At 45.2% G+C, this 26479-nt stretch overlaps 1 protein-coding gene across 1 annotated transcript in view; it reads right to left on the bottom strand.

The window, feature by feature from the left end:
* The window catches only part of CHMP2A (charged multivesicular body protein 2A), a 153090-nt gene that overhangs the window by 105126 nt on the left and 21485 nt on the right, over positions 1 to 26479 (bottom strand). Inside the window, exon 2 of the mRNA XM_078654818.1 lies at positions 5573 to 5765. Within this exon, the coding sequence (XP_078510944.1) occupies positions 5573 to 5740 (168 nt within the window). The 5' untranslated portion in view covers positions 5741 to 5765. The remainder of the gene's footprint in view (positions 1 to 5572; positions 5766 to 26479) is intronic.

The raw sequence follows: 26479 nt of genomic DNA, 5'->3' as shown, positions 1-26479 counted from the left end.
AATGGAGGGAACGAGAAAAGGGGGGGGGAAAAGGGTCAACCTGTGACTCTCAGGAAAGCGGTCTGAAGGAATGTGTGGGAGTCAAGGGGGGAGAAGGAGAAAGAAGACAAGTTAGAGGAAGAAGAAGAGGAAGAATCTAGAGAGATAGTAGTCGCAGGGGTGGGACGAAGGGAGGGGAAGATGTGGTCAAAGAGAGAGAGAGAGAGAGAAAGGAGTCAGAAGCTTGGATCAAGACAGTGCCATTGTTATAAAGTGTAATGGTGAGAAAGCCATTAAAGCGAGCGCAGGAAGAAATTTTTAACCGCTTCCCATGCGGGAAAGAAGAGGAGGAGGATACGTTGAGGGAATTGGAGAAGCTGGAGGACCAGGAGGGGATGTCATTAGTAAAGAAAAGGAAGTCATTTTTAATCTTTCCTAGGCACCCATTATGGAATTGGTCAACAAAGAGGGAATCTGGAAATTGTTCAATTATGTTATGTTTGAACCGTTTAGCTACTGCTTTGGACATATGAGGGGGATAGATTACTTTGAAGCAGTTGATTCCAGACTTCATTCGATTGGACGCCATGATAAGGAGATGAGGTGAAGACGTGGTGTGGTGGACAGAAAAAGGGGGGCCATTAGGGTAGTGAAGGCGGCGCAAAGAGGTTGAATAAGAGGGGGGGTGCAAATTCCGGGAGTCAGAGAGAATAAAACCAATAGGAGTGAGGTCAAAACAGGACCAAAAGGTAGATACCTGACAAGGCTAGAAACAGGTAGAAAGGTACAGGGGAGAAGCAGCATTGAATCATAAGTGCATACCTCATCAGTTTCTTAAAGAGGAAGAGGAAGCACCAATCCAAGATGGCCATCAAAGATTTGAAGGAGCATTACTCTTTCTGTTCTAATCATACGTCGGCACCATGGGGCACGCACGAGCTATTCCCTGACACCAGGTGCTCCTGCCCTGGCCAGGTCCTTTCTGGGGTGCATTTTTCCAGAGCTGAATTCCACTAATCCAATGGCTCCCAGGCTCTTTGGTTCCCTGTCTCCGTGTCAATTGGCACATATCTGTCCTCATCGGCTAAGTTTTGTTTTTCTGAAACGTGTTGATCCGGTGCTGTTATTTCAGAGCAGACTGGAGTGCGGGTGGTGTTGAGCTCAGGACAGGCCTCCGTGTCTGCACGGCCACCATTTTAGGGTCAGGCAGTCTTTTTGGGTGGCATAGGGCGAGCACAGTCAGGTCAGCCGCTGGCCGCCTTTCGCTCCCAGCTGGACAGAGGTGTTGTCGCTGAGGGGGTGCGGTCTGCGGCAGTCCCATCTCAGTGCTCCGGGGTCCCAGCTAGCCATGGCACTGTGAGCAAGACCAGAAAAAGCCAAAGTCCCCCCTCATATCATAACATTTTCCTTCCTAAAAGACCCACACAGTTATCCACAGGATTGTTGCCCCAAATTCATCAGTCAATACATACCACTTTATGTCCTCAACTAACTGTTCAAACTCTCCTTTCATGATGCAGTTACTCACCCTCATGAAGGAATTCATACCCACGTGGTTTCAGTAACGAAGGCTGGTCAGACTTTGGTGTCATCCTATCCCCCCCACACACCCACCTGATCACTCTTCCATTTAGTTAGTATTGTGTAGTTCCTGGGCCTTGGCCTGGACCGATCTTATGCTCATCCCAGACAGAAACCGGTTTCTGACTTCTTACGGATCTAGCCCTAAAGCAATTCTAAGGAATGAAGAGTGTTGGAGGACCACTTTATATATTTTTTTTTTAAAAGGATAAAGAAAATACAAGAAATATAATTTGAAGACACCTATCACAGAAGTAGCAGTGAGGTAAATGTTGCACATCCTAAAATACACATATTTGGCTTGAATCACACAGTACTATGTTCTTTATACAATATGTTCAATATCATCACTGCAGAAGTGTAATACACCCTCCTCATCACATTCCATGAGAGTATTTACCTTTTCTCTACTATTCGCAGGATAGTACTGCCTTTAACTTCTGGTCACTAATCAACCGTAACCTTTCTGGCTACATACTCTCCTCCTGCTCATCTCAAAAGATGGTACAAATACTATCTTTTGGCAAACCATGAGCATTACACATCTGCACTGATAACTCTCACGTCTAAGCATGTGCTCTAGGTTATTAATTTTTGGCAACTACTGGCCTTTCAATTTTCTCATCTGCTTGCTCTCAAATTGTTACCCATCTCACAAGATATGTACTTTCCCAACAATGTTCACCAACTGTACTCCCTTTTGAGACCAAACCTTCGGATGTGATCTCATTATACACCAATTCAGTCCCTCACAGCGGTCTCGTGGTCGAATCTATTACATATTGTAACTACAAAAGAGTCATAAAACTAGTCACATTATGATTAACTTCATACACTACTGAGTCACAGCCTTGAAAAAGTCTTCTATGACTCTACACATGCTGGTTGAAATTAACGTCAAACATTTGCTAGAAGGACTGTGGAACAGGGCTATAACTGATGTCCAACACTAGCTGTAACTAACATGGCCTATTATTGACACCATTATAGCTGTTCTTTCAATAATAGAACTGCAGCACAGAGATTCAGAGAGTCAAACAAAGGAGGGTTACGCTTACACATGGTTGCATCTTTTGAAACAGAAAAGGTTTATATGAAGGCTAGAGAGGTCTCCAAATCTGTCCTTCTAATTTATAACAGCAACCAAATCCACCACTGGGTTCCTGATATATAGTAACACCTCAACAGCATCTAAAGAAATAGAATGCTGAAAGAGGTGGGAGAGTATATTGGGGATAGGGGGTGGAAAAGGGGGGGGGGGGGTAGGAACACTAATTTTATGCTTTAAAGAATGTCAAGTTGGCGCCATTACAGTGCATATATGTCAATACCCTATGACATTTACTCAGATTAGCGAGATCCCCAAACCAAAATTCGAGGCCAGGAAGGTATAGGAAATGGTTGACAGCATACAGTTAATAATAATTTGTACACGACGAGCTATCCTCACAACATCTCTCCTTCCCCATTGGGAGGCATTCCTCTTTTCTCTCTCACTCTCAAACACTCGGCAAAAGGCCAGCAGACTCACCTGTGACATAGTGCTCTTACAGGCATCAACAATACACATATCAAAAGCCAGCCACAGAATTCCTCAAACTCTGCTCAAACCCAGCACACCCACCTCGCTCAAATATTAACAACCATTTTCCATTTCCATCACATACAGCTGTCCAGTCTCCTCACACAGAATCCCATGAAGATCCACCCATAACATAAAACAGGTCAACTCGATAGTATATGCCACTGTTTGACTACATCTACTGCATCTTAACCAACTACACACAACCACCATAAAAATCCCCCCAGTGGAAGTCTAACTGGCACTCATCCAGAACAAACATCCCCCAACAAAAGAAACAACTAAAGGCCCACCAATCACCTCTAAGTGTTGTCTCTCCAACTACGGGTCCCATGAAATAGAATATGCACATGTAACAGCAAGCGAAATGATTATCACAAGAAGAGTATACATGTTTACATACAAAGTACGTATCAAACAGAGCATGTAACTATAAAACTTCGCTTTTAACAAGACAAAGGGGCGAGGGCTAACTCTCTATTCAGCTGCATCCGAGACAGTACCAGTCATGCTATTTACACAGGATAAAGATATTGTTAATTCTTAATATACATTCAGACCAATACAACAACAGTCACTCCATAGGACAGATCATCAAAGTAGGTTAGACGCCATCCCCAGCACAGCCTCCCATTATGAGAAGTCACACTCCCAGTCTTTTCCCATCCTTCCTCCCTGAAAGAAGATTCTCCGTCATCACTGGAGTTGGAACATGGGGGACCACCTGTAAAGTACACAAGTAACACAATCACAGCAGCTCTTTCAACCGCCAATCGGTCGATTAGCTCAGTCTCGGAGAACCCTCCCTTTTCTTCTGTTTCTAGGCAGTCTACTGTTACACTGTTTGGTTATGAGGGTCTCCCCCAAAGCCGCCCACAATTACACCAGTACCGTTCAGCTGAAGCCTCAACAAAGTACAACTTTCCAGCCGGAATAATACACAGTATATCTGGCTGATCCAAAACAGGGCTGTCGCCTTAAGGTTTTCAGATGACTCCACTTTTATAGGACAGGCTTGCCATGCAAGGGGGGTACTGTGGACCAGGGCAGGGAAAATAAGCAATGGCTCATGAAATCACTCTTTTTTGTCTTTCCAAAAATAAACACAGACTTTGGGCAGCATTTGAAAAACATGATAAAGTTCATTAGAATATTACGTTTTCCCAAGCCACTCAACATCAGCCTCTGCTTTCTGCAATCTCTAACTACATTCTTTCATTCTTCTTGATTATTTACTACATTGTCGTCATCCAGTGTGCTTGGCCCTGAGCCCCCCCATTAGTTTCTGCCTCATTTCTTGAACTAGGTATAACCTGTACCTACACTCTTGTGTACTTGGTAAAATATTGTGGACAGTTGTGGCATTCTGCAATCAATCAATATTTGTTGAGTTCCTTGGGGGTATCTGGGCGCTGGGATGCGAGGTCCCCATCCAAAAAACAAGTCTAGAGGAAACGGCGGGAAGAGGAAAGAAACAAGCAGAAAAGATAAAACAGAGGGCAGAAAACGAGCAGAAGAGGTCAAACAAAGCAGAAGAGGGCAAAGAAATTAGCAGAAAAGGCCAAACAAACAAGAAACCAGCATAGGTGCACAAACAGAGGGCAGCAGATAGACCGGCAGCAGAGAGTAGTGGACAGCGATCAAGCTGGATAGAATAATTATCGCAGGAGGAGCTGGCACGAGGATCTGCTCAATTGGGTTGCACTGCGGCCTCCAATAAGTATGTCCTGGGAAGGAGGGGGGGGGGGGGGTGGAGTGTTGAATGGCGTGAGGAGGAAAATGTGGTAAGAAACTAGCAGAAATGGGCAAAATTAGAGTGCAAAACAGAGCAGAAAAATGAGCAGGAAGGCAAAAACGGAGTGCAGAAAAATTAGCAGGAAAGCAAAACGGAGGGCAGAAAAACGAGCAGAAAAGTTTAAAAAGAGCAGAAAACCACAAAACAGAAAATGGGAAAAAACTAGCAGAAAACGTCAAAAAGGCAGAAATATTTGCAGAAAAGGCTAAACAAACAAGAAACGAGCAGAGGAGGCACAAACAGAGGGCACAAACAGAGGGCAGCAGATGGACAGGTAGTGTCACAGGAGGAGCTGGAACGTGGATCTGCTCAATGGGTTTGCGCTGAGGCCTCCATTAAGTAAATCTTGGGAGGAGGGCGGAGTACTGAGTGGCAGGAGGAGGGAAAAGGTGGGAAGAAACACGCAGAAAAGGCAAAGCAGAGGGCAGAAAAACAAGCAGAAAAGGTCAAACGGAGCAAGAAACTACCAGAGAAAGAACAAACAGAGGGCAGTAGGTAGACAGGAAGCAGAGGGTATCATACTGTGGGCACGCTGGACAGGAGAATTGCTGCAGGGGGAACGTTCACAATCAGTCAACAGTCCCTGCTTCTTCAGTACTACTTAACATCTGCTCCTGCCTTGTATTGTATCTTACCATCTGCCCCTGCTTAGCCATCTTCTTTATGTCACAAATTATCTTCTTTTCCTGCTGTTCCAGTTTCTGCCTTTCTCGATCCATTTCTCTCATGGCTCTGGTCAGAGCCCGCTGATTCTGTCTCAGCATCTCCTCAGGAGTCTTCCGTTTCCCAAAAAGGAAATCCATTGTACCACTCTGGATCTGCGAATACCTAAGACGAAAGGTAAATAGTTCACCAGGTGTAGTCAGCAGGTGAAAAATCACTACTTCATGGTGTTATGAATGCCATTAGGAGCTGCTTTACGTTTTCAGTTAATAAACTCTTGTTCGAGATTCTCATGTCCTATTGGGAAAGCAACAGGCTGTGTATTATAATTTATAAACAAGTGCCAGTAAATGCTGTGAAACTCTCAATGTCTGGCTCGGACATGTGTACTCTAAATTTACTGATATTTTTTGTAACCTTGCCATAGCACTATTGTTTGTATTAAAAAGATATATTCAAATGCATATATTTCACCACCAATTTTATGATAATGTTAAAATCTCCAATATTGTCAATCTCGGTTTACTCGCTGGTGCACTTCGGGGCACCAGAGCTGTACCGGCTTTCAACAATAAAATTACGTTGTGAGAAAAAAAAAAAACTCAATGTCTTCCATACTTAGGAGGAGGAACTAAATTCCATGTTAGCTCTATTGTAGTGCGCCAATGAAGAGAAAAGTCCAACACTGTCCCATATTCCACCCAGTACCACAAAGAGTGTGGAAGTTGAACATGAATGGAATAATTTCTCTAATGACCGATACTCACATGCACCTGTACATAAGCTGTGTGGGTTTCGGTACCTCTCATGATCGGAGAGACACTATCCCTATAACAGTGTAAAGCAAAATAAACTCATAGGCATAGCTGAACAGAACGTAGCTCTAGAGAGGAAACATACATGGTAGATGAAGTGCTCTTTGCTAGTGGGTTTATAAAGAAGTTAAGTAAAGCTTACAGCAAACACTGGGATAAAAAAGGAAGACTCCTAATGAGAGATAGCGATACCGAGGTTGGTGAACACCCACGATTACAGGTGAGGAAAATGGTATTTAAGGGTGCAGCAATATTTCTTACGATATATATATATACACATTAAAAGCAGACGTGGCGGTGCATTCATATGAAGTCCATGAAATCTAACAACAGACCCCAATGATCACCACGTGCTAAGACTGTAATCTCACATCTATAAATGGGCCAGTTAGTAGAGCATAAGGCATCTAAAGCAACTGTTCAAGGCCTGAGCAGGCACATTTGCTTTACAGTCGCTTAGACCTATTTAGATCTTAGTGAGAATGTGTCCAATTTTCTACTAATCAAATCAGAGTACTTGTAAAGCGTGCTACTTACCCGTGAGGGTCTCAAGGCGCTGAGGGGACGGGGTGCCGCTACTGCTCGAAGAGCCAGGTCTTGAGGAGTCTTCTGAAGGCGAGTAGGTCTTGGGTCTGCCGTAGGTGGATAGGGAGGGTGTTCCAGGTCTTGGCGGCGAGATAGGAGAAGGATCTGCCGCCGGAGGTTGTTCGTTGGATGCGGGGGACATCGGCGAGGGCGAGGCTAGCGGCGCGGAGCTGGCGGGTCAGGGTGTAGAAGTTGAGTCTGCTGTTAAGGTAGGCTGGTCCGGCGTTGTGGAGTGCTTGGTGTGCGTGGGTGAGGAGCTTGAAGGTGATCCTCTTGTCGACGGGGAGCCAGTGTAGGTCTCTCAGGTGGGGGGTGATGTGGCTGCGGCGGGGAACGTTGACGGTCAGTCGGGCGGAGGCGTTTTGGATGCGTTGTAGTCGTCGTAGGTGTTTGGCTGGGATTCCTGCGTAAAGTGCGTTGCCGTAGTGCAGTCTGCTGCTGACGAGGGCCTGTGTCGCCGTTCTTCTTGTTTCGGTCGGGATCCACTTGTAGATCCTGCGGAGCATGCGGAGGGTATTGTAGCAGGAGGAGGGGACGGCGTTGACCTGTTTAGACATACTAAAAATAGTTTTGTGTTTCTAGCCAGACGGCCCGCTAGGAACCACAAACAAGCATTGGCATAGCCAATAGGTCTCGCTTTTGGGACCCTATAAGTATTTAGTTATGCAGATGAATATCCTTGGTGCAACAACACCAACTGTTGCATGGCTAAGCACTTATAAGGTCCCAAATGCGAGACCTATTGGCTATGCCAATGCTTGTTTATGTTTATTTTGCACACTAGACACACATCTGTTTGTGGCGGTGCACAGATTCCAATTCTGGAACTACTGTTTTGAAACTACTATCTGCAAAAAGGAGGCAAAATCAGAACCGAGCTGGAATCAAAACACTGATACAATATGCGCCTTGGCATAATCAGAGAGGCTACTATCACAGTTCTAATACCGTGAGAATGCTGGCATAATATGGCACAAAAAGGAAAACGTAGATTTTTTATAACAGAACATTTTTCAAAAGCATGCCTCTCTTGGACTAATAGATTCTTTAAAAAATTCTAAACCCCTGGGAGGTGGAGAGGTGGCAGAGAAAAGGCCAATGAAATACAGTGTAAGCACTGCCCTTCCTGTGACGTATTTGCCAAAAACAAGAGAGAGTGGGGCCCTGGAACTGGAAAGCTGCTTCTCTTTTTCGTGTTTTTTGATGTGGACTCTTCTGCCTGGCAATGCTTGACCATTACTAGTCGGTAGCACAGTAATCAGGCATGATGTCATCACTCCCCAGTGCCTGTCGAGAAAGGACTGGCTTGCCTGCGGCAGAGCAAAACAGCTCAAAAGTGGAGTATTCCCACACCCAGATTCAATGGGTGCAAGAACACCGTGCCCGAAGTTGCTGGGGGCAGGGTGAGGGGGGGTACATTTGAGTGTGGTTTGTACTGGGGCTGCGGGGACAATTGCACCCCGACATTAGGCATGGCAGGTTTTTTGCAGGGCCCAAGTCAACAGCTTAAGAAGGGCCTACAATAAAACGAGCGCCCGTTTCTAAGTTTAAACAAAACATGTCCTACAGGAAAAAAGAAGACGTGGCAGATAAAACGTGTGACACAATCTAATAGTATTAGGCGCCTCCCCCTGAATAAACAATGCATCTTTCATTTATGTTATGTTATGTTAATAACTTTTATTCAGCGCACAGCTGCCCCAGCGAAGGGGCGTCCTGGCGCTTGATCAAGTACCACAACATAACAGATCGCCACTGAGAAGAAGAAATTAGTTAACGGAGGTGAACAGATGGGTCTTAATCGCCCGTCTGAAAAGAGTCAGGCTGTTCAGGGCACGGATATGGACAGGAAGAGAATTCCATAATCCAGCCGCCATAACACAGAAAGAACGACCTCCTATCCTACTCAATCTAAATCTAGGCACGTTCGCCAGGTAGAGGGATTCCGACCTGAGAGACCGCCTGGGGACATAAGGGGAAACAAGGCCCAACAAGGCGGGGGGAGACGAGAGTTTCAGGATCTTAAATGTCAAACAGAGTGCCTTAAATTTGATTCTCTGTCTGACCGGCAGCCAATGCAGGGAGGTCAAGACTGCCGATACAGAGCACCGTCTCGGGAGGCCTACAATGGCCCGCGCAGCGGCATTCTGCACCCTCTGCAGTCTAGTCGCCTCGACCTGATTAACGCCGAGCAACAGAGCACTCCCGTAGTCCAGCCGGGAAAGAATGGAGGCTTGGACCACCAGTTGCCGAGTACATTTTTCAGAACGAGCGCGAGGCCACGAAAAAAAGGAGGTGACCTGAGGAATAACGCTCACTGTTCCCCTCCCTTTTGACAGCCCTGCTTGCCTCTGCCCGACCCCCTCCAATGGCACGGGGTTCATAGAAGCCCCCACAAGCCTAACGTCTACAGAAGAGAAATTACATCACGTCAAAAGCTAACTAAGAGGGAGGGGGAGCAGGGAGGGGCTACTGCGAGCACAGAGAGAGAGGAGGTGGAGGAGCATGGCTTAATGAGCCATTACAAAAGCCAGATGGCCTGTGCACCTTCAAGCGCACGTGACCGCACGCTGGTGGCCGGCAAAAGGCTTTGGTAGCACTTTTAAAAGCCAGTGTCTATAGGTCTCGCAGACCAGCGCATGCGCTGGCTCTAGCGAGACCCAAAAATGAAATAAAAAGAAGGGATGGGGTAGGCCTTTCCAGGCATCGAGTTGGGCTCTTTCCCCATAATGCTGTGTGACCACCCAGAGGGAGCAGATTGGGGGGTGGGGGGGGGGGGGGGGGTTAGACACCAGGATAACTTATTTTACAAAAAAAATAGAATAGGTGACATCCTGTCTAGGGCAAGGGTTTTGCTCCCACCCCATAATAGCACCAGAAGTCTTTCTGCATGCCCTTGGGGGTGATTTGGTCGAGATTTTAATTCTAATCGACACCATTCCCTAGAGTTTGGAGTCATCCGGTCATGCTACCATACTCCCATCCTAAAAACAAAAGTGGTGAACTGTTTTGATCAGGAAAGTGCGGGAATTCTATATTGTGAGTATTGTGAGGATCTTCGCAAATTCTGGAACTTTTATTCACGGAAATGTGATGAAAATTTGAGATTTCAGTCTAAAGGTGAGGGTTGTATGCCATTCTGAGTAACAAATACTGTGGGGTCCATGCAAGTCATACTTCCCTAGACTCCCCTGGGTGTCTAGTTTTTATAAATGTCTGGGTTTAGTAAGTTTCCCTGGATGGCAGCTGAGAATAGGTTCAAATACCGCTGCTACCCATATCACCGAATTAGGTCCATTTCCATGGCGAAAAGTACAGTGGAGAACTACTGGCCTACTTGTGTAAAGTTGAGCTTATAAGCACTTACGCAGTCCTTGGTGTCAAGATCCTGATAGAGTGATAAGCGTATCAACGTGATTAGCTTTAGTGGTACATGCGTAGTGTGTGAGTGAGTAAGAGTAATGGAGCTTAGCTGGGTCCATTTTGGGTACCCTCGGCTTGGCCTGGCCTTGCACAAATGTGTTTAAGTTGCAAGTGCTCTATGGCCAAGGGAGTGCTTCGCAGTGTAGTCAGAAGGCTGCTGTGCAACTATGGATGGTGTCTGCCTAAAAGACAGACTTCCACAGGTGAGAGGACATCACCTGAAGTCAGGATCTCTTATTGGAGAATCGGTGTACCTACCATGGACCTCCTAAAAGCCTGCTTGCCTGCTGATAGAGGGGAGAAGCCTACCTACCCTTCAGGAGGAGAAACTGATCATGAAAGAGAAAGGTGCAGTGTGTCTGTAGAAGCTGTGGGTAACCCAGAGAAGCAAATTGCTGGAGGTCGATCCGGTAGCTGCCAGGCTGCAGTGCCACACCCCTAGTCAGGAACCACAACTCCATGACAGTACGATTGCTGAGGGCCTGTAAGGGATTCAATTGCTTGCTGAGTTCACCCAATGTTGGGCTGACACTTCTGCAGAATAGGACTAGCCCATGTGGGGCTGCAACTGCTTGAGTTGTCACCACCCCGTGCCGAGCTTCATCACCTGAATTTGTGACTAGTTCACATGCTTGACTGCAACTACTAAGGGTAGCAAGATTTTTTCGGGGGCTCTGTCCGCGGTCCATCCAGACCCAGTGCTGGCCCAACCACAAGCTCAACAGGCCCAAGACACTTACAACTGGTTCAGATAGGACTACTTCATCTCAGGACTGCCATCTCACCCTCCCAGAGGAGTTTGAGTGGGCGTGCCCCAAAAGAGGCCCACCACTCGAGGCAGAAGGTACTCGAAGACTGTTTGTCAGAACGCCACCACTCATCGGCGTGTAGGCGTGCCTCAGAGCGAGCCCTTAGAGGTCTCAATTCAATTCAATTCACTCATGAGCGGGTAAGTGAAACAGAAGACTTAGCGCACATACTGTTTGGGGGTGACTGGACTGCACCTGTGCTAGATTCAGGCTATTTTGGTCTCCTCTGAGAGATAAAGGTGCCACCCAGAACTGAAGTAAGAGCCTGGAAAAAGGGTGCAGCGAGGTAGCTGGGTGGCACAGCATCAAATAGTGCTCAGAGGCAATGACGTGGTGTTAGTTACTAGTAGTGTGTAGTACAGAGTATCAATGCGTAATTAAGTGCTTTATCATTTGGAAAGATAACTTGACTGCACATTCACTTTATTTGGTTGATGAATGATTCTTTAGCAATAAGCTCAAGCACCACCAAACTGCCTCATTGAGAAGCCTGTATCTGCTCACCCTCACTACCCTGTAAATGGTCCAGTTTGCAGCGCCATACTGATGTAAATCAGGACAGAGGCAAATAACTAAACCCCAGGTTTGGGGCTCAGTGTAGGAAGCCTGTTCCATGGAGTCACCCCAGATTTTTCACCTCTTGCTGGACCCTATATTTTTGCTGGTTTTAGAACTCAGTGCACTTTTTTAAATGCCCACGCTCCCTCTTTAAATATGGTCGAGTCAGCACATTCCTGATTGGTATATTTAACTTACCTACAAGTCCCTGTTATGTGGTACAAGATGTACCCAGGGTCCGGAGGTTTAGTGGAACTAGTGGACTGGAGCACCAGCTACAACAGTCACAGTGCAAACATGGCTTCAAGCCTACCCTTTTGTAGCCTGACTGTAGCAGTGTAAAAACTGTGATCTAACATGTAAAAATAAAGTCTTTTGACAATCAGAACCACCCTTTTAAATATGAATTTGTCACCCCTATCGAAGTCTTGGAGTCCTTAAGGTTGGTTTCATGGTATCTAAAAGTGGGACATGTAGAAATATAATGTAAACTGTGACTAGTATGTGCACAAACACACACACCTGAAGACTTTCGCCATCTTGAAAATGCCCAAAATGGGGAATGTTGGCCCAGAAACCTTACCTCATTGCCCAGAAGTAATTTCTACCAACTAGAGCATGTCAGGCATAAATGTTGCATCCACTTCCGTACACAATGGCACTGAGGAAGAACGATGGAGGAGTGAAACTTCTGTCTGTGACAAGCCGTGAAGGACACCACCAGCTCTTTCTTTTACCCACGAATTGGACTCCAAGGACCATAAGGCCGACTTCTTCTTCAAGCTACAGGAATACAAGCTACTAGTGGCCCTGCAACTGCTCGGCTTACCAGTGGCAACTGGACCTAGAGTGGACCCTGCTGTTGAACTCTGCCTGATACAGAGTCTCCAAGTGCTGTCTTGAGGTCCTGGTAGGATTTAGAAATGTACTTCTGACTAAGTCAGAAGGTAATATATTCGTAAATATTCATATCTCCAGTTCCCCCTTTTTGGATTTTGTCAATTTGGTTATTACATTTTGCCCGGTTTATCTAACTCTGTTTGGGATATTTATTCTTTTGAATTTTGACTATATTTGGTACTACATAAATACTTTCCACATTGCCAGATGGTAAGGTAAGCCTGTCCGCTCTGTGTCATAGCTACCAGGGAGTGGACCTCCGTTTAATTTAGGGTTCATCCTGTGATTATTCCTCGAGGTGGGCAGTCCCTATTCCCCAATAAAAATCAAATTTCTTACACTCAGAATGTGGACACTTTTCAAAATTAATGAGTTGATGCCTTTACCTGAATGCATTTCTGCCACATACATTTTAGCCTGCTCACCCAAAGATAATATACTGATAGATCCACCACCACTAAGGTTGACTGCATCATAAAATACAAAGTCCCATTACAGACAAAACTTCAAATACATCACAAACCAAAACTGCGCACCATGTCACACTAAACTGTTCAATTCAAGGCCTCACCCTAATAAGACACCTAATCTACGCTCATCAACAGCCATTTTCTAACACCAAATTGTTTGATCCTTCTCAGAACAAATGCCTTCCCAATGATAACAGGTTAAAGGGGCTTAAGGGTGGCAAGGTGACATCCAGACCAAACACCAGAACTATCTGGAGGAAGAGTGATAAGCAATAAAAGTATATAGAATACTAGGAAACATTACTGGGAATGACGACTCTCAAGACCAAAATGGAAACAGGGAGACAGAGAGAATAAGGAGAATGGGGTCAGGTAGACCACCAATATAGTAGTTAAGCTATTGCTTACATGCAAGTACTTATCGTTTTAAGACTGACCTAGCCAGCACGTACACCGAGCTCTAGGAAGATTGCAGACTATCAAGTCAATAGCTATACATTTAGGATTACATGAAAAAAGGGGCGCAACTAGATCCAAACTTTGGAGAAGGGGCATGAGATTCTGAACGAAAGCTCTGAAGAGGACCCTTCCCAGAGTTAGAAATATTTGTGACCACTCCCTTTACGGTTCTGCCCCAATTTGTGAAAAGTGAAAAGGCAACACAAGGCAATAAAAGGTTTTAGGATTATGCACAAAGAATGGCTTAAAACTGGCTTCTGCAGCAGTGGAAGTGTCAGGAGCTGAATCAGAAACCGAATAAAAAAATGGTTTTGGTGAAGGGGGAGGGATTGGCGTGAAAAAAAAAAAGCGTTTATTGTGTCTAATGTGTTGAAGTATGCAGGGAATAAGTCAAAATCCACAGGCATAGCCATCAAAATCCCAACTTTATTTAATTTTCAAATAGAGAGCACTATGAGAAACAACACATACCTTTTAAATTTTCTATTTCAAGTACAACCCTGGTGCTAACTTAACCCACCATGTCAGTCAACATTACAGTACAATGGTGAAATAGCATGAGAGAGGTTAACAGTGTACAATATAAAAGTATGGCCAGCTTTAACCACAAGCAAGTCATGCAGGTTGAAAACCCCTAACCCAATCCACCCCCCATCCCCCTGTATCTCGTCCAAGGCCCCCATATCTTTTTCCATTTGTTATTACATCCTCTGCTTTTAATAGCTACAATTTCAAGGTCTCCCTCTTAAAAAGAAGCAAAGTTTATCTTACTTTTGTCTACCTCTTACATATTACCTCTTTAGAGAAGCTCTAAGGTCAGACTACTGACGACTGTGGAGTAGTCTCCTGCTTTCAAACAGCTCTCGCAGACCTGACATAGTATCTTTTGAATAACGATCTCCATTTGTCATTTCCGGTTTCTCTCAATGTAACTCCACGTTTACCTCTTCCATTCTGGTTTCCTCCTACCTTTTCCTGATCCTCACGATTTTTCCTTTTCCTTCAGTCCCTATCTGTTGAAAAGACATCCAACACCAACCACCCATGAAGCACAGCTGCTTTATCTGGTGAGAAGAGTATCTTGGAGCAGACCATATCATCCTCAAAAGATCCTTCCTAATTCAAACTTTCTCCTCTCAATTGGTCCCTCCTTTCTATTTCTTCTCCCTCTCTACCAGCAATCACCTCTTTAAAATCATATTAAGGTTACTCAATGAACTACATAAATAAGCAACATAACAGTGTAGAACAGTCAGAGCCAACAAAGAAAAAGCTGAAATGTCGAGATAAACTTTTGCTTTGCTTAAAATCACTACTGGTTTTCTCTCACTCTATTTCATTCTAGGTTTTGCAATTTCTCTCTGTAGCTCTGTTCTTGTGTTCACTATTTCTGGTCTCTCTCTCTCTCTCTCTCTCTCTCCCTCTCTTTCATTACACCTTTCTCCAACTCTCTAGGCTGCTTGCCTGTGCACAGCAGAAGATTGAAAAATAAAGAGGTTATTTTAAGGAGTTTTTGAGACAGAGCCTGTGACCATCTCTCAAGTATCCACAACCACAAAGTCTTTCAGCTCTTCTTATACGCAATTACACATACCTGCCTAACTCCATTTATCCCTTCACGTTTAGCTATAGTCATAATTTCTTGTATAGCGCACATTTCACAATGGTCTCAAGGCGTTTACTACTTCACAATACAGTATATCATCCTCTCATCCCGTAACACTCAGTCTTCCCCCATCATTCCCATTTCATCCATATTGCTTATCCTTTACAAGACCATCCTTCCTCTCCCTTCACACTTCCCTCCTCATCCCATGCCTAATACCTTCAATACTGTTCCCAGTCCTCCACCCTAATTCCTAAACTCCCTTCTCTCATCTGTCCTTCCTCGTCTCATCTCACTAAGCACTCCTACACACCACTGCAATACCCATCCTTCTAAATTCAAAGTCCTTAAATTTAGGAGGATATTGGTATAAGCGTTGGCTAGGTCAGTCTTGGTCACCCTACATACCTCCTCCATGCAGCACCAGGACACATAGTTTCTGTAGTGCTGGTCTATTTCGAATATATTTCTCCATATTATCCTCATAAAAGGGTCCTTTCACGAGGACAAGGTGGGATTCAAACCGGTTGCTTTGCTGTTTAGAGAAAGATCACTACCAGCATTACACACATATTACTACAGGTAATGTTCTTTCAAGAGTTGCAACCAGCCTCTTTATAACTGGAGCAGTGCTATGGTGGTCCTTACGGATACAGGAATGTTTTGTAGTTATTTTATACAACAATTCACACCCCTGACAAGGTGCAAAAGTACTTTTTCAGACATGCAGTAAACGACTACTGGAAAGAACTGAAGGAGAGATTGTTTCAGTCATGTGGTTTTCATGGGCACTTATCAACGGGCCTGCGAGGATCGGAGTTGTATTTTTATGTTTTGATAGTGTGCCAAGACGAGTGGTGAAGTGGAAAGGAGTGAAAGGATGCTTGAGATGATCAGCTCTAGATGGATATAAAGTAAGTAACTACAATTTGATTTATATAGTGGGACGAATACCCACAGGTGTCTTGGCGCTGGAGTCTACTGAGGCTATTCTATAACAAACTTCAAAACATCTGTAGCTATAAAGAAAATGGCACAGAGAACAAACTCCGGACAGCCACGCAGCACACAAGGACGCCATCCGCAACCACCCCCAAATCATCAGGGCGGCAAAGAGGACCTCCTTCAAAGACCGCCTCGACAACAACGCACACAACAGCAAGGAGCTCTTCAACATCGTGAAGGAACTCTCCAACCCCAGCTCTAACACCAACGACATCCCGCCATCGCAAGCCCTGTGCGACTCCCTCGCCACCTTCTTCCACCGCAAGATAGCAGACATCCACAACAGCTTCAACACCGAGACATCCCCAAAAGACAAGTATACAACAGACCCTCCACACAACATCGACCACGAGCCCCTGCTAGCATGGGCCAGCGTGAACGTCGATGACACCATCAAGACCATGAGCACAATCCACTCTGGCTCTCCGTCAGACCCATTCCTGCACCATGTCTTCAACAAAGCAAGCAGCTCCATCGCATCCCACCTGCACAACGTCATCAATCTCTCCCTCAAGACCGCGACCTTCCCAGAGAGCTGGAAACATGCTGAGATCAACGCCCTACTCAAAAAACCTAAGGCAGACCAAAGAGACCTCAAGAACTACCAGCCCATCTCTCTGCTCCTCTTCCAGGCCAAGGTCATCGAGATAATCATTAACAGACAGCTAACCAGATACCTCGAAGAAAACAGAATCCTGGACCCTTCCCAGTCAGGGTTTCGCAGCAACCAAAGCACTGAGACTGCCCTCATCGCCGCCACCGACATCAGGACCCTGCCGGACAACAGTGAGACGGCAGCAATCATCCTCCTAGATCTCTCTACCGCCTTCGACACAGTCTGCCACCGCACTCTACACGCACGCCTCCATGCCACAGGGATCCGAGACAAGGCTCTGGAATGGACCACCTGCTTCCTCTCCGGCAGAACCCAGAGCGTCCGCCTCCCCCCATTCCGTTCCAACGCCTCCGAGATAATCTGTGGCATACCCCAGGGATCCTCTCTCAGCCCGACACTGTTCAACATTTACATGGCCCCGCTCGCGCACGTCGCCGGACAGCACGACCTTAACATATTCTCCTACGCCGACGCCACTCAACTGATCCTCTCCCTCACCAAGGACCCAATCACTGCCAAAGCCAACCTCCACAAAGGCCGTCGCCGACTGGATGAAGATCAGCTGTCTACAGCTGAACTCGGACAAGACGGAGGTCCTCATCCTCGGCTCCAACCCTTCAGCCTGGGACGACTCCTGGTGGCCGACGGCATTGGGGGCAGCCCTGACACCCACCGACAACGCACGCAACCTGGGAATCATCCTCGACTCAACGCTCTCAATGACAAAGCAAGTCAACGCTGTCTCCTCCCCCTGCTTCAACACCCTCCGCATGATCTACAGATGGTTCCAGACAGATACAAAAAGAAAACAGTCACCCAGGCCCTTGTCAGCAGCAGACTCGACAACGGAAACGCCCTCTACGGGGGAGCCCCGACCAAGCTTATCAAACGACTACAACGCATCCAAAACGCCTCGGCACGACTGAATCTCGACGTACCACAACATGGCCACATCACTCCCCACTTGAGGAACCTGCACTGGCTCCCCGTCAACAAGAGGATCTCCTTAAGCACATAAAACTACAAAGTGGAGAAGGGCCCGAGGGGAAATGTTTTATAGACCTATCGGCATCTTTTTCTTGCTAACATCTATGGTAATTAGCAAACCATCTTTCTTGCTACTATCACTCTGTTTTTTAACCATACCATCTTGATGGGCACACTTAATAAAGTTTCCTTGTTGACGTCAAGATAGGCATTTTTAAATCACTTGGATCATTTTCCTTTCCCTCACATATTCTTATATAATTTCTTTAAGCACTGCAACTAAGCCCTATCGGCCTCAAACGCTGTCATTGGTTCTGGTTGAGGGTTCAACCATTGGGTCCTAGGCTAGCCTCAATGTCTACTCGAGGAAGTGCCTGTTGGACACCAACTTTTCAAGCTTGAAATCCCAAATGACGAGGTTCCACTATTGAGTGGGCTGATGGGTACTTTTCCATCCTTTGTATCTCTTTATCTATCCTGTCACCCCAGCTCCTCCTGCGGAATACTTTATAGATTCCTAAGTGTGTCTGGATTGTGCAAAGACCTGTGGCATCTTCCGTGTGTTCACATCTCCTTAAAGCTCCTCATCCACGCACACAAAGCACTCCACAAGACCGGTCCAGCCTACCTCAACAGACGGCTCTCCTTCTACATCCCCAACCGCCTGCTACGCTCTGCCGACCTCTCACTCGCCTCCGTCCCGCGCATCCGAAGAACAACTACCGGCGGGAGATCCTTCTCCCACCGCTCGGCCAAGACATAGAACACCCTCCCACTGAGACTACAACAGACCGAAGACCTGCTGACCTTCCGGAGGCTACTCAGGACCTGGCTGTTCAATCAGTAGCACCCCCCCATCCCCAGCACCTGGAGACCCTTGCGGGTATGTAGTGCACTTTACAAATGATTGATTAATAGTTTAACACTTGCTAAATTGCTTTTGAGAGAGATAATTCCAGAGTTTGGATTTCCAGTCTCTTTAGAAACGGAAAGAGGGGCTCATTTTAAAAATGAGATAATTATGATGATTTGTGCACCATTACAGAGTGAGCAAAAGCTGCATTGTGCCGATCGACCAGAAGCCTCAGGTGTGGTTGAACAAATCAATAGCACTATAAAATCGAGACTCTCAAACGTTTGTGCATCCACAGCACTAAAATGGCCAGATGCTTTACACCCTTGGTTTTGCTGAGTCTAAGCATTCCTGATAAAAAGACTGGCTTGTCCCCGCATAAAATGGTCAACGAGTTGTCACGACCGGCCTGTGCTACTACAGCTATCCCAGCCTCTCAGTTACTATGCGACTCGCTGGCCAAGGCCTTCGAAGATAAGATCGCGACCATCCTGAGTAACCTGAGTCCCATGACATCAGGGGCTGTTCACTCACCTACATCTGAGATGGAGGCTGGGAAAGCCAGGCTAGATAGTTTTCCTCTTCCATCCTTCGCAGAGTTTGGTGTTCTAGCGGATAGTGTATCCTCTGGTTCTCCCCTCGATATACTTCCGCACAAACTCTGGAAAGTTTTTAGGGAAGAGTTGTTCCCTCCTCTCCACGCAATTTGCTGCCAATCTCTTGACTCCGCCCAGGTCCCGGATAGCTGGAAACTAGCGGTTGTTTCTCCACTGCTGAAGAAAGAATCACTGGACCCCTCTTGCCCCGCTAATTACAGACCCATTTCATTACTTCCCTTCCCGATTAAGATCCTGGAAAAACTGGTCACGAAACACCTGTCCAGTTTCTTGGAAGTTAATGACTGTCTGGATGCGGCGCAGTTTGGTTTCAGACCAGCGCATGGAACCGAATCAGCTTTGGAGACTGTCTTGAGCGACCTTCGTTCGCGTGCCGACTATGGACGAGCAGCCTTTTTAGTACTGCTCGACATGTCGGCAGCGTTCGATACGGTCAGTCATGCCATCTTGACCAGGAGACTGGAGGAGGCTGGTGTGACGGGCCTGGCCCGGGATTGGCTTGTATCATACTTGGCCAATAGACATCAGGTGGTTGCCCTGCCCCCCTTTAAGTCTACTATCAAAAGGGTCGGTCAGGGAGTACCCCAGGGCTCGGCCATTAGCCCCATTCTTTTTAACCTCTACCTCCATCCCCTGGTCAAGCTAATTAAATCTTTTGTCATCTCAGTCACCAACTATGCAGATGACACCCAGCTCATTTTCTCCTTTGAAGGGGAGAATGCGGTGTCTCAGGAGACCTTTCACCACTGTATGGTCACCACGGCAACATGGTTGAGTAACAACTCGCTGCAATTCAACAGCTCCAAGACGGAGGTGTTGCATTGTTCAGCGGACCGGGTCTCTCGTCCTCTACCACAGGACTTTTGGCCCTCCTCCTTCCAGGGCACGGCAGCGGCAGCTACCTCGGTTCGGAACTTGGGAGTGACAATGGAACCTAATCTTCAACTGGATGGTTTCATTGACAAAACAGTGTCTAACTGTATGGGTTTGCTGCGTTCCCTATGGAAGATTCTCCCTCTGCTCCCTGCCCATGCTAGACCAGAAGTAGTGCGCAGTATCATTTTAAGTAGACTTGACTACTGCAATGCACTGCTTCTGGGGGCACCTGTCACAGCGATAGGCAAGCTACAACGAGTGCAGAATTTCGCGACTAAGTTAGCACTTTCCCGTCGCCGTTTTGACTCATCTTCCGCAGCACTTAGAGACTTGCATTGGCTTCCCATCCCTCAGCGGATTGAGTTCAAAGCTTCATGCCTGGTTTTCCGGGCCTTGCATGGATCGGGACCGCTGCCCTTACAGGAGATGTTTTCCTGGTACACCCCCACTAGATCTCTCCGATCGGCCTCTGCCTATTTGGCTGTTGTTCCCAAGATTCGGAGAAAGCGAATGGGTGGCCGCTCTTTTGGCTTCACGGCATCTAAGTTGTGGAATGACCTGCCACTGTCGCTCAGATGCTCAGGAGACCTTCTTTCTTTTAAAAACGAATTAAAAACACACCTGTTCCCTAGGTCAGGGTAGTCTTTTTTGCTGACACCGCATTGACTGTGCTTCAGGATCTGATTGATCACAGCGCCAGGATGCCCGTCGGGTGAAAGAAGCGCTCTACAAGTGTGTTATACATACATACATACAAAGTGTTAATGGGGAGAGCAATGAGACAGCGGATAGTACCAGCAAATCAACTGATGAATATTACTGATGATCTAGTACTTGACTATTTCAAAGGATTGGCTGATGTGGTGCGTTCTGCGTCTCATCAGGTTGGAAAAGTTGCAACCACAGAACAGCAAGATCAAGCACAGGAGAGTGGATTCTGGTGAAGACGTATGTGAGAAAGTTGTGTATGGAGCCACTTTGTCATGGGCCATATCAAGTGATACTGGTGACAACAGCAGTAAAGTGTGGTGGCTTGCCAAATTGGATACACGCAAGCCACACAAGAAGAGTCCCAAGTCTGCTTGAAAGACTAGAAGAGGAAGATCGACAACAGGCAGAGAGTCAAGAAGATCCTGAAATTGAGCTAGAGTTCGAACCTGAGCTTGAACAAAGTCAAATAAAGTGGGCACCAGCTACTGGGTCTTATGAGACTGCTGTTGAAGTAAATGAAGGAGAAGTGTTGAATGAAAATAAAAAGGTCAAAAGCAAGTACAACAGAGAAAAGAATAGAATAAAAGGAGTTGTGAACTTAGCTCCGAGAGTGTTAATGTTAAGAAAGCCAGAAAAGGAGATGTGTGGCCAAAGGGAGTGAAAACACTGAAATACACCCTGAAAGAAAATTTACCAGACACAATATTGGAAGTATCGAGCCAAACAGAGCAAAGTGACTCGGAAGAAGATTCTGTTCGGAGACCAAAAAGATCAAGAGTTGCGAACAAGAAATACATAGCACCTGAATGGACATATGTGGTGTCTGAAGAAGCTGAGCACAAAGAGCAGTGCAGAGAAAACACTGGTGCACAATTGAGTCACTCAAATGATTGAGCCAACCTAAATGAACTGAGTAAAAATTGGGGTGCAGAAACTTGAAAATCCACTTGCAGGAGTGTGAAAAATTAAAGCTGGAACAGAGTTGAAGGCTGTGAAGTTATTTTTTTAAAAACCAGGGGTCCAGCAAGAAGGCTTAAAAGCGTTTGGATACATTATTTTCTTTTAGTTTTTTTCTATAGCATTTTTAGTCAGTATTAGATTTTTATAGAAATGGCTGAGGCAAATACTATAGAGACTGGATATCCAAACCGGAGTTTTAAACGTAGATGTACTAATGCTTGCTTCATTAGTGTTTTATTACTAATGTTGGTTTTGGTTAACACGAATTGTTGTTGTGCCTTACTTTATGTTTCCAAATGGAAATAATACTAATAGTTTGATGAGTGTGAAAGTAGATGTGGATAATCGTAAAGGAGATTCACAAACTAATATGAAAAGGATAATAGATGACAGTGTCTATCACCAGGATAATTCTATTAATGACTTTTCATTCTATGTTTTTACAAAATTATTGTACGAGTATGTTGACACGATGGATGCCAGAGATTGTTATGTGTGCATGCAACTACCATCGTCTGTCTCGGAGGGAGTGATTAACCATCACTTACCTCTAATATATGGAGTGTCTTGTAGTGTCCTGACTAGTATATTCTACGAGAAGGGTAGTCTACAATACTATTACTCAAACATGGATCTAGTGTTTTTTGAAATGCCAATTAGAAGGAATATGAATAGAGTGTATAGTGCTAGAAATTAAGAATGTATGGGTGAGTTTTTTCATTTGACAAAAACAATTGATGTAGTATATGCGCTAAGAAATAACTTAACGTGCAGATTGCGTCAGGAAGAGATAGAGTATATTAATATGGTAGAGGACAGAAGACAGTTTTTTAAAGTCCCATGTACCTGCGTGGGCTTTTAGAGAAGGGGATTATAAAAAGGGCGAGACATACGTTGCAATGACTTTAGATTGGCATCATAGAGGGAAGCTTTGCTTACTTAGATTAACAACTGACTATAATAACTATTTAATTGGTTCTAGTGAATGTGATCATGTTTTCTTAATCATAGGAGGTTGGGGAATAAGAGGAGGAACTGATCCTGCTTTCCTTGGAATTTATTATGTGTGTGGTAAGAATGCCTATTATAGGTTGCCTGCACATTGGTATGTGTGCTGTTGTATGGGAAGTTTTCCCAAAGGTTTACCATTTAGACAAGAATCATGGAATCAATTAAAACAAGAGTGAACTAATTCGTAGTAAAAGGGGAAGAAGTGTTTCGAAAATTGTGGGTGAGATTTTTGGAGCATTGATACCTTCAGTTGGGGAAATTCTAAATCCACACAAAATTAGAAAATTGTCCACAGCGGTTCATCATTTATCAACAGACACTGCTGGTTGGTTTTTGATGATTGATACTGAAATGGTTGCGATAAGGTCTATGGTTTTGCAGAATAGACTTGCTCGGGATGTATTATTGGCTAAAGAGGGTGGAGTCTGGATCATGTTGAAAATCCAACAATGTTGCACATATATCCCTGATAAGAGTAAAAATGCAGAGGGGTATATTAGAAACATTACAAATCTTCGAGAAGATTTAGCAGAACTGAAGGTTGACGGTGCTTGGGAGAGACTTGGTAAGGGTTTCTTCTCAGTGGGAAATTATTTTTCTGCTTTTGGTAATATTTTATTAGGGAGAATAATAACGCCAATAGTTACTGTTGCTACTAATACTAATGATACTACTGATATATGTGTTGCAAATGTGAGAAAGGAACACAAGATGTTAAACGACAAGCAAGAAAAAGGAAGAGGGAAGAAAGAGTTAGAAGACAGGCGAGGAAACTACTATGAAATAGTAAAATATATAGATGGAGTTATGTTGAAACAAAAGAGAACTACAGATTTCTAAATGATAACATGGTGACAAATTGTATTTGTGGGTTTTTTACTAATGGCTCAAAGTCGCCATCAAAGGGGAGATTGATGGAGCAGGGTTTTCGCTAAATGAAACCTGCTCGGACTGAACTCCCATAGTGTGAAATTATTAATTGTGTGGTGTGCAAACTGCATGCGAAAAGGACTAACATAAGGGCTAATGAAAACCGCAAGCGCAAACTAAAATGCTGGGGTGGGCCGCAAATGCTTATGACCAATAGAAAATAAAAGGACTAATGCTGCTTGATCTATAGTAATATGTGAAGGAAATAACATTAAACTAAGATGTGCATGGGTAAATGCAACACATGGTGTGGAACGCTACGGTATAACATTATAAGTAATTAATAATGAATGTGTTTGTTTTTCGTAGAAGTCTAGTTTTCTACTCTGCAGAAAAGGCCCGAGAATCATTTCAGAAAATAAATGAGAGTTTAATCTGAGCGAGAAAGAGAAGGTGGAAAACTGTTTGTCCTTCAAGGATCCTGAGTGCCTGCCAAAGTTTGCGTGGAGAAACAAAATAATCTTCGGAAGCAGAACACTTCCTTAGACAATGGTGCAAATGAACAATCGAGGCACAAAAGTTGTTACAAGACCAAGATGGAGAAAATGTGTACTATGACGACAGCTCGAATTTGTATTTCCTGGACTGAAAGTTGATAAAATGAGTAAGAGGACAATGAACAGTCTTACAGAAGTGTCATGACGAGAGTGGTGTGACAGTACACCTCCTTCCTTAACCAATAGAATGAAGAGAAATTGTGTGTTATGATACATTGCAGGTTGTTCTTTTGGGGTTTTAGAGTATAATAATAGGTACCGGGTGGGGGGGTGTTTCCCTTTTTTGCGAGAGGAGAGAGCTGCATTGCTGTCTCCTACCTGGGCTGGCTGTTCCTGTTTGCTGAATCCTGACATAGAGGCCTATTAGGATGGCGTCCGTCCGCCACCCCGAGGTGGAGGGACCGTCTGCAGGGGCAGCGGCTGTCCCTCCGGTTGAATTAGGATGTGACCGCCACCCCGGCGATCACATCCCGTATATTTGACATTGCGGTGGGTGCTGCTTTAAGCAGCACCCTCCGCAAAGTCAAATATGCATGCTGTGCATTTGCATGCACAAAGCGGCAGGCACCGCGCGGTGCCTGCTGCATTGTGCATGCAAATGTAGGGGGGTACCATAGGTACCCCCCATGTACACCCCCCACACCCCCCCCCCCCCCCCCCCCAACACCCTGGGGGCTCGCAACGGGCCCCCAAAAACAAAAGACCACATGCTTTTCCGCCGTGGAACAGCATGTTTCTGCCTGCATCGTAATATGGCTGGCGGTGTCTTGCAGACACTGCCACCATATTTGCGTACACCCACCGCGGATCAGCGGCGGACGGACTTGCCGTCCGCCGCTGATCCCAACGCCATCGTAATGTGGCTATTAGTGTTTTCCCTCACCAAGGCGGTGAATCCGCATCCTCCAGGCCAGCGGTGGCTTCCGCCGGCCTGGAGGATGCGGATTCACCGCAATCCTAATCGGACCCTTAGTCTTTGCTCTTCAAACTCTTCTTGTGGGGCCTTGATGCTCTCATGGCCAGAGAGTAGTTTTCCTAATTTCCTTTGTGGGTTAATATATTATCTGAATTGCATAATTTTCTAATCTTTTGTCTCTACGCTTATCCACTCACTCATTGCATTGATGTTGAGATGTACTTCTGTAATTTCCATTTATTGTTACTTGTATGGTAATCAATGGTTCGAGCTGTATTGTATTAGATGAGCAATCACATTATTTAGATAAAAGCATTATACATATACAAGTGAGTTTGTATTTATTAGAGTTATTGAATTTAGTTTATAATGAGATTTACTAGTTCTAGTTATTAGTTTGCCAAACCCAGATTACATAACTAAAGACCGCATCACCACAAAGTATATGCAAGGATGATATAGTAATTGGAATTTGGTAAGTTTGGTACTTCACTGCACCCAGTGTAAAGGGGCTTATTGGGTAATGAATTGGGCCCAGGTAATGGAAATGTATTAGTCCCAGATAGCTGGATCACCTTCAAATCTGGGATAGACACAGCCAGTACAGACACAAAGAACTTCAAAAATATGAGCATGAAGGAAAACAGCAACAACCAGTCTCAGATCCCCAAATATTTTACATTGGCACAGACAATGGCATTAAAAGCTTACAAACAAAAACGCAAAACAAAAAGGTCTTAAGCCCCAATAGTAGATATCAATATCCACTACAGAGATCAATGAGGTGCCAAGCTCATTGATAGCTCATATAGGGCTGAAAGAGAGAGTTCGACACGCTACAAGGCAGCTCGAGGTGTCTCAGGCAGCTAGTCTTCTTTTGCAAGTTGCCAAAAGCAGGACATTTGGCATTTCGCAGCAGTTCACTGCTGACAGCTGGCAAACCCCTCAAAATTGGGACAACCCCACAGAAAACAGGACAGCTGGTCAACCAGTCATCAGAACGTGATATGTATTAAGTTACCCCTCATACCACTATTCTCAAGACTCATATCAAGGCATTAAAAAGTTGCAAAAAACATAATATTTACATTCCAATGCCATTAGCTTCAGATTTACACCTAGCATAGTTTTGCTGGCATACTTCTTGGAATGTAGGCAAAATTACAAGAAGTAAGAAATCTGCAACCATACGTAAGCGTACATTCAGAAGTGCAAATTTACTACTTTGTGAAGTGGCCCCATTTTCTTTTGTTGTAGCTACAGTGCTGCAGGTTA

Source organism: Lissotriton helveticus, chromosome 7 (assembly GCF_964261635.1).
Source record: "Lissotriton helveticus chromosome 7, aLisHel1.1, whole genome shotgun sequence".
NCBI classification, from domain to species: Eukaryota; Metazoa; Chordata; class Amphibia; order Caudata; family Salamandridae; genus Lissotriton; species Lissotriton helveticus.
Note: the sequence above shows the minus strand (reverse complement) of the source record. Positions and strands in the feature narration are given on the sequence as shown.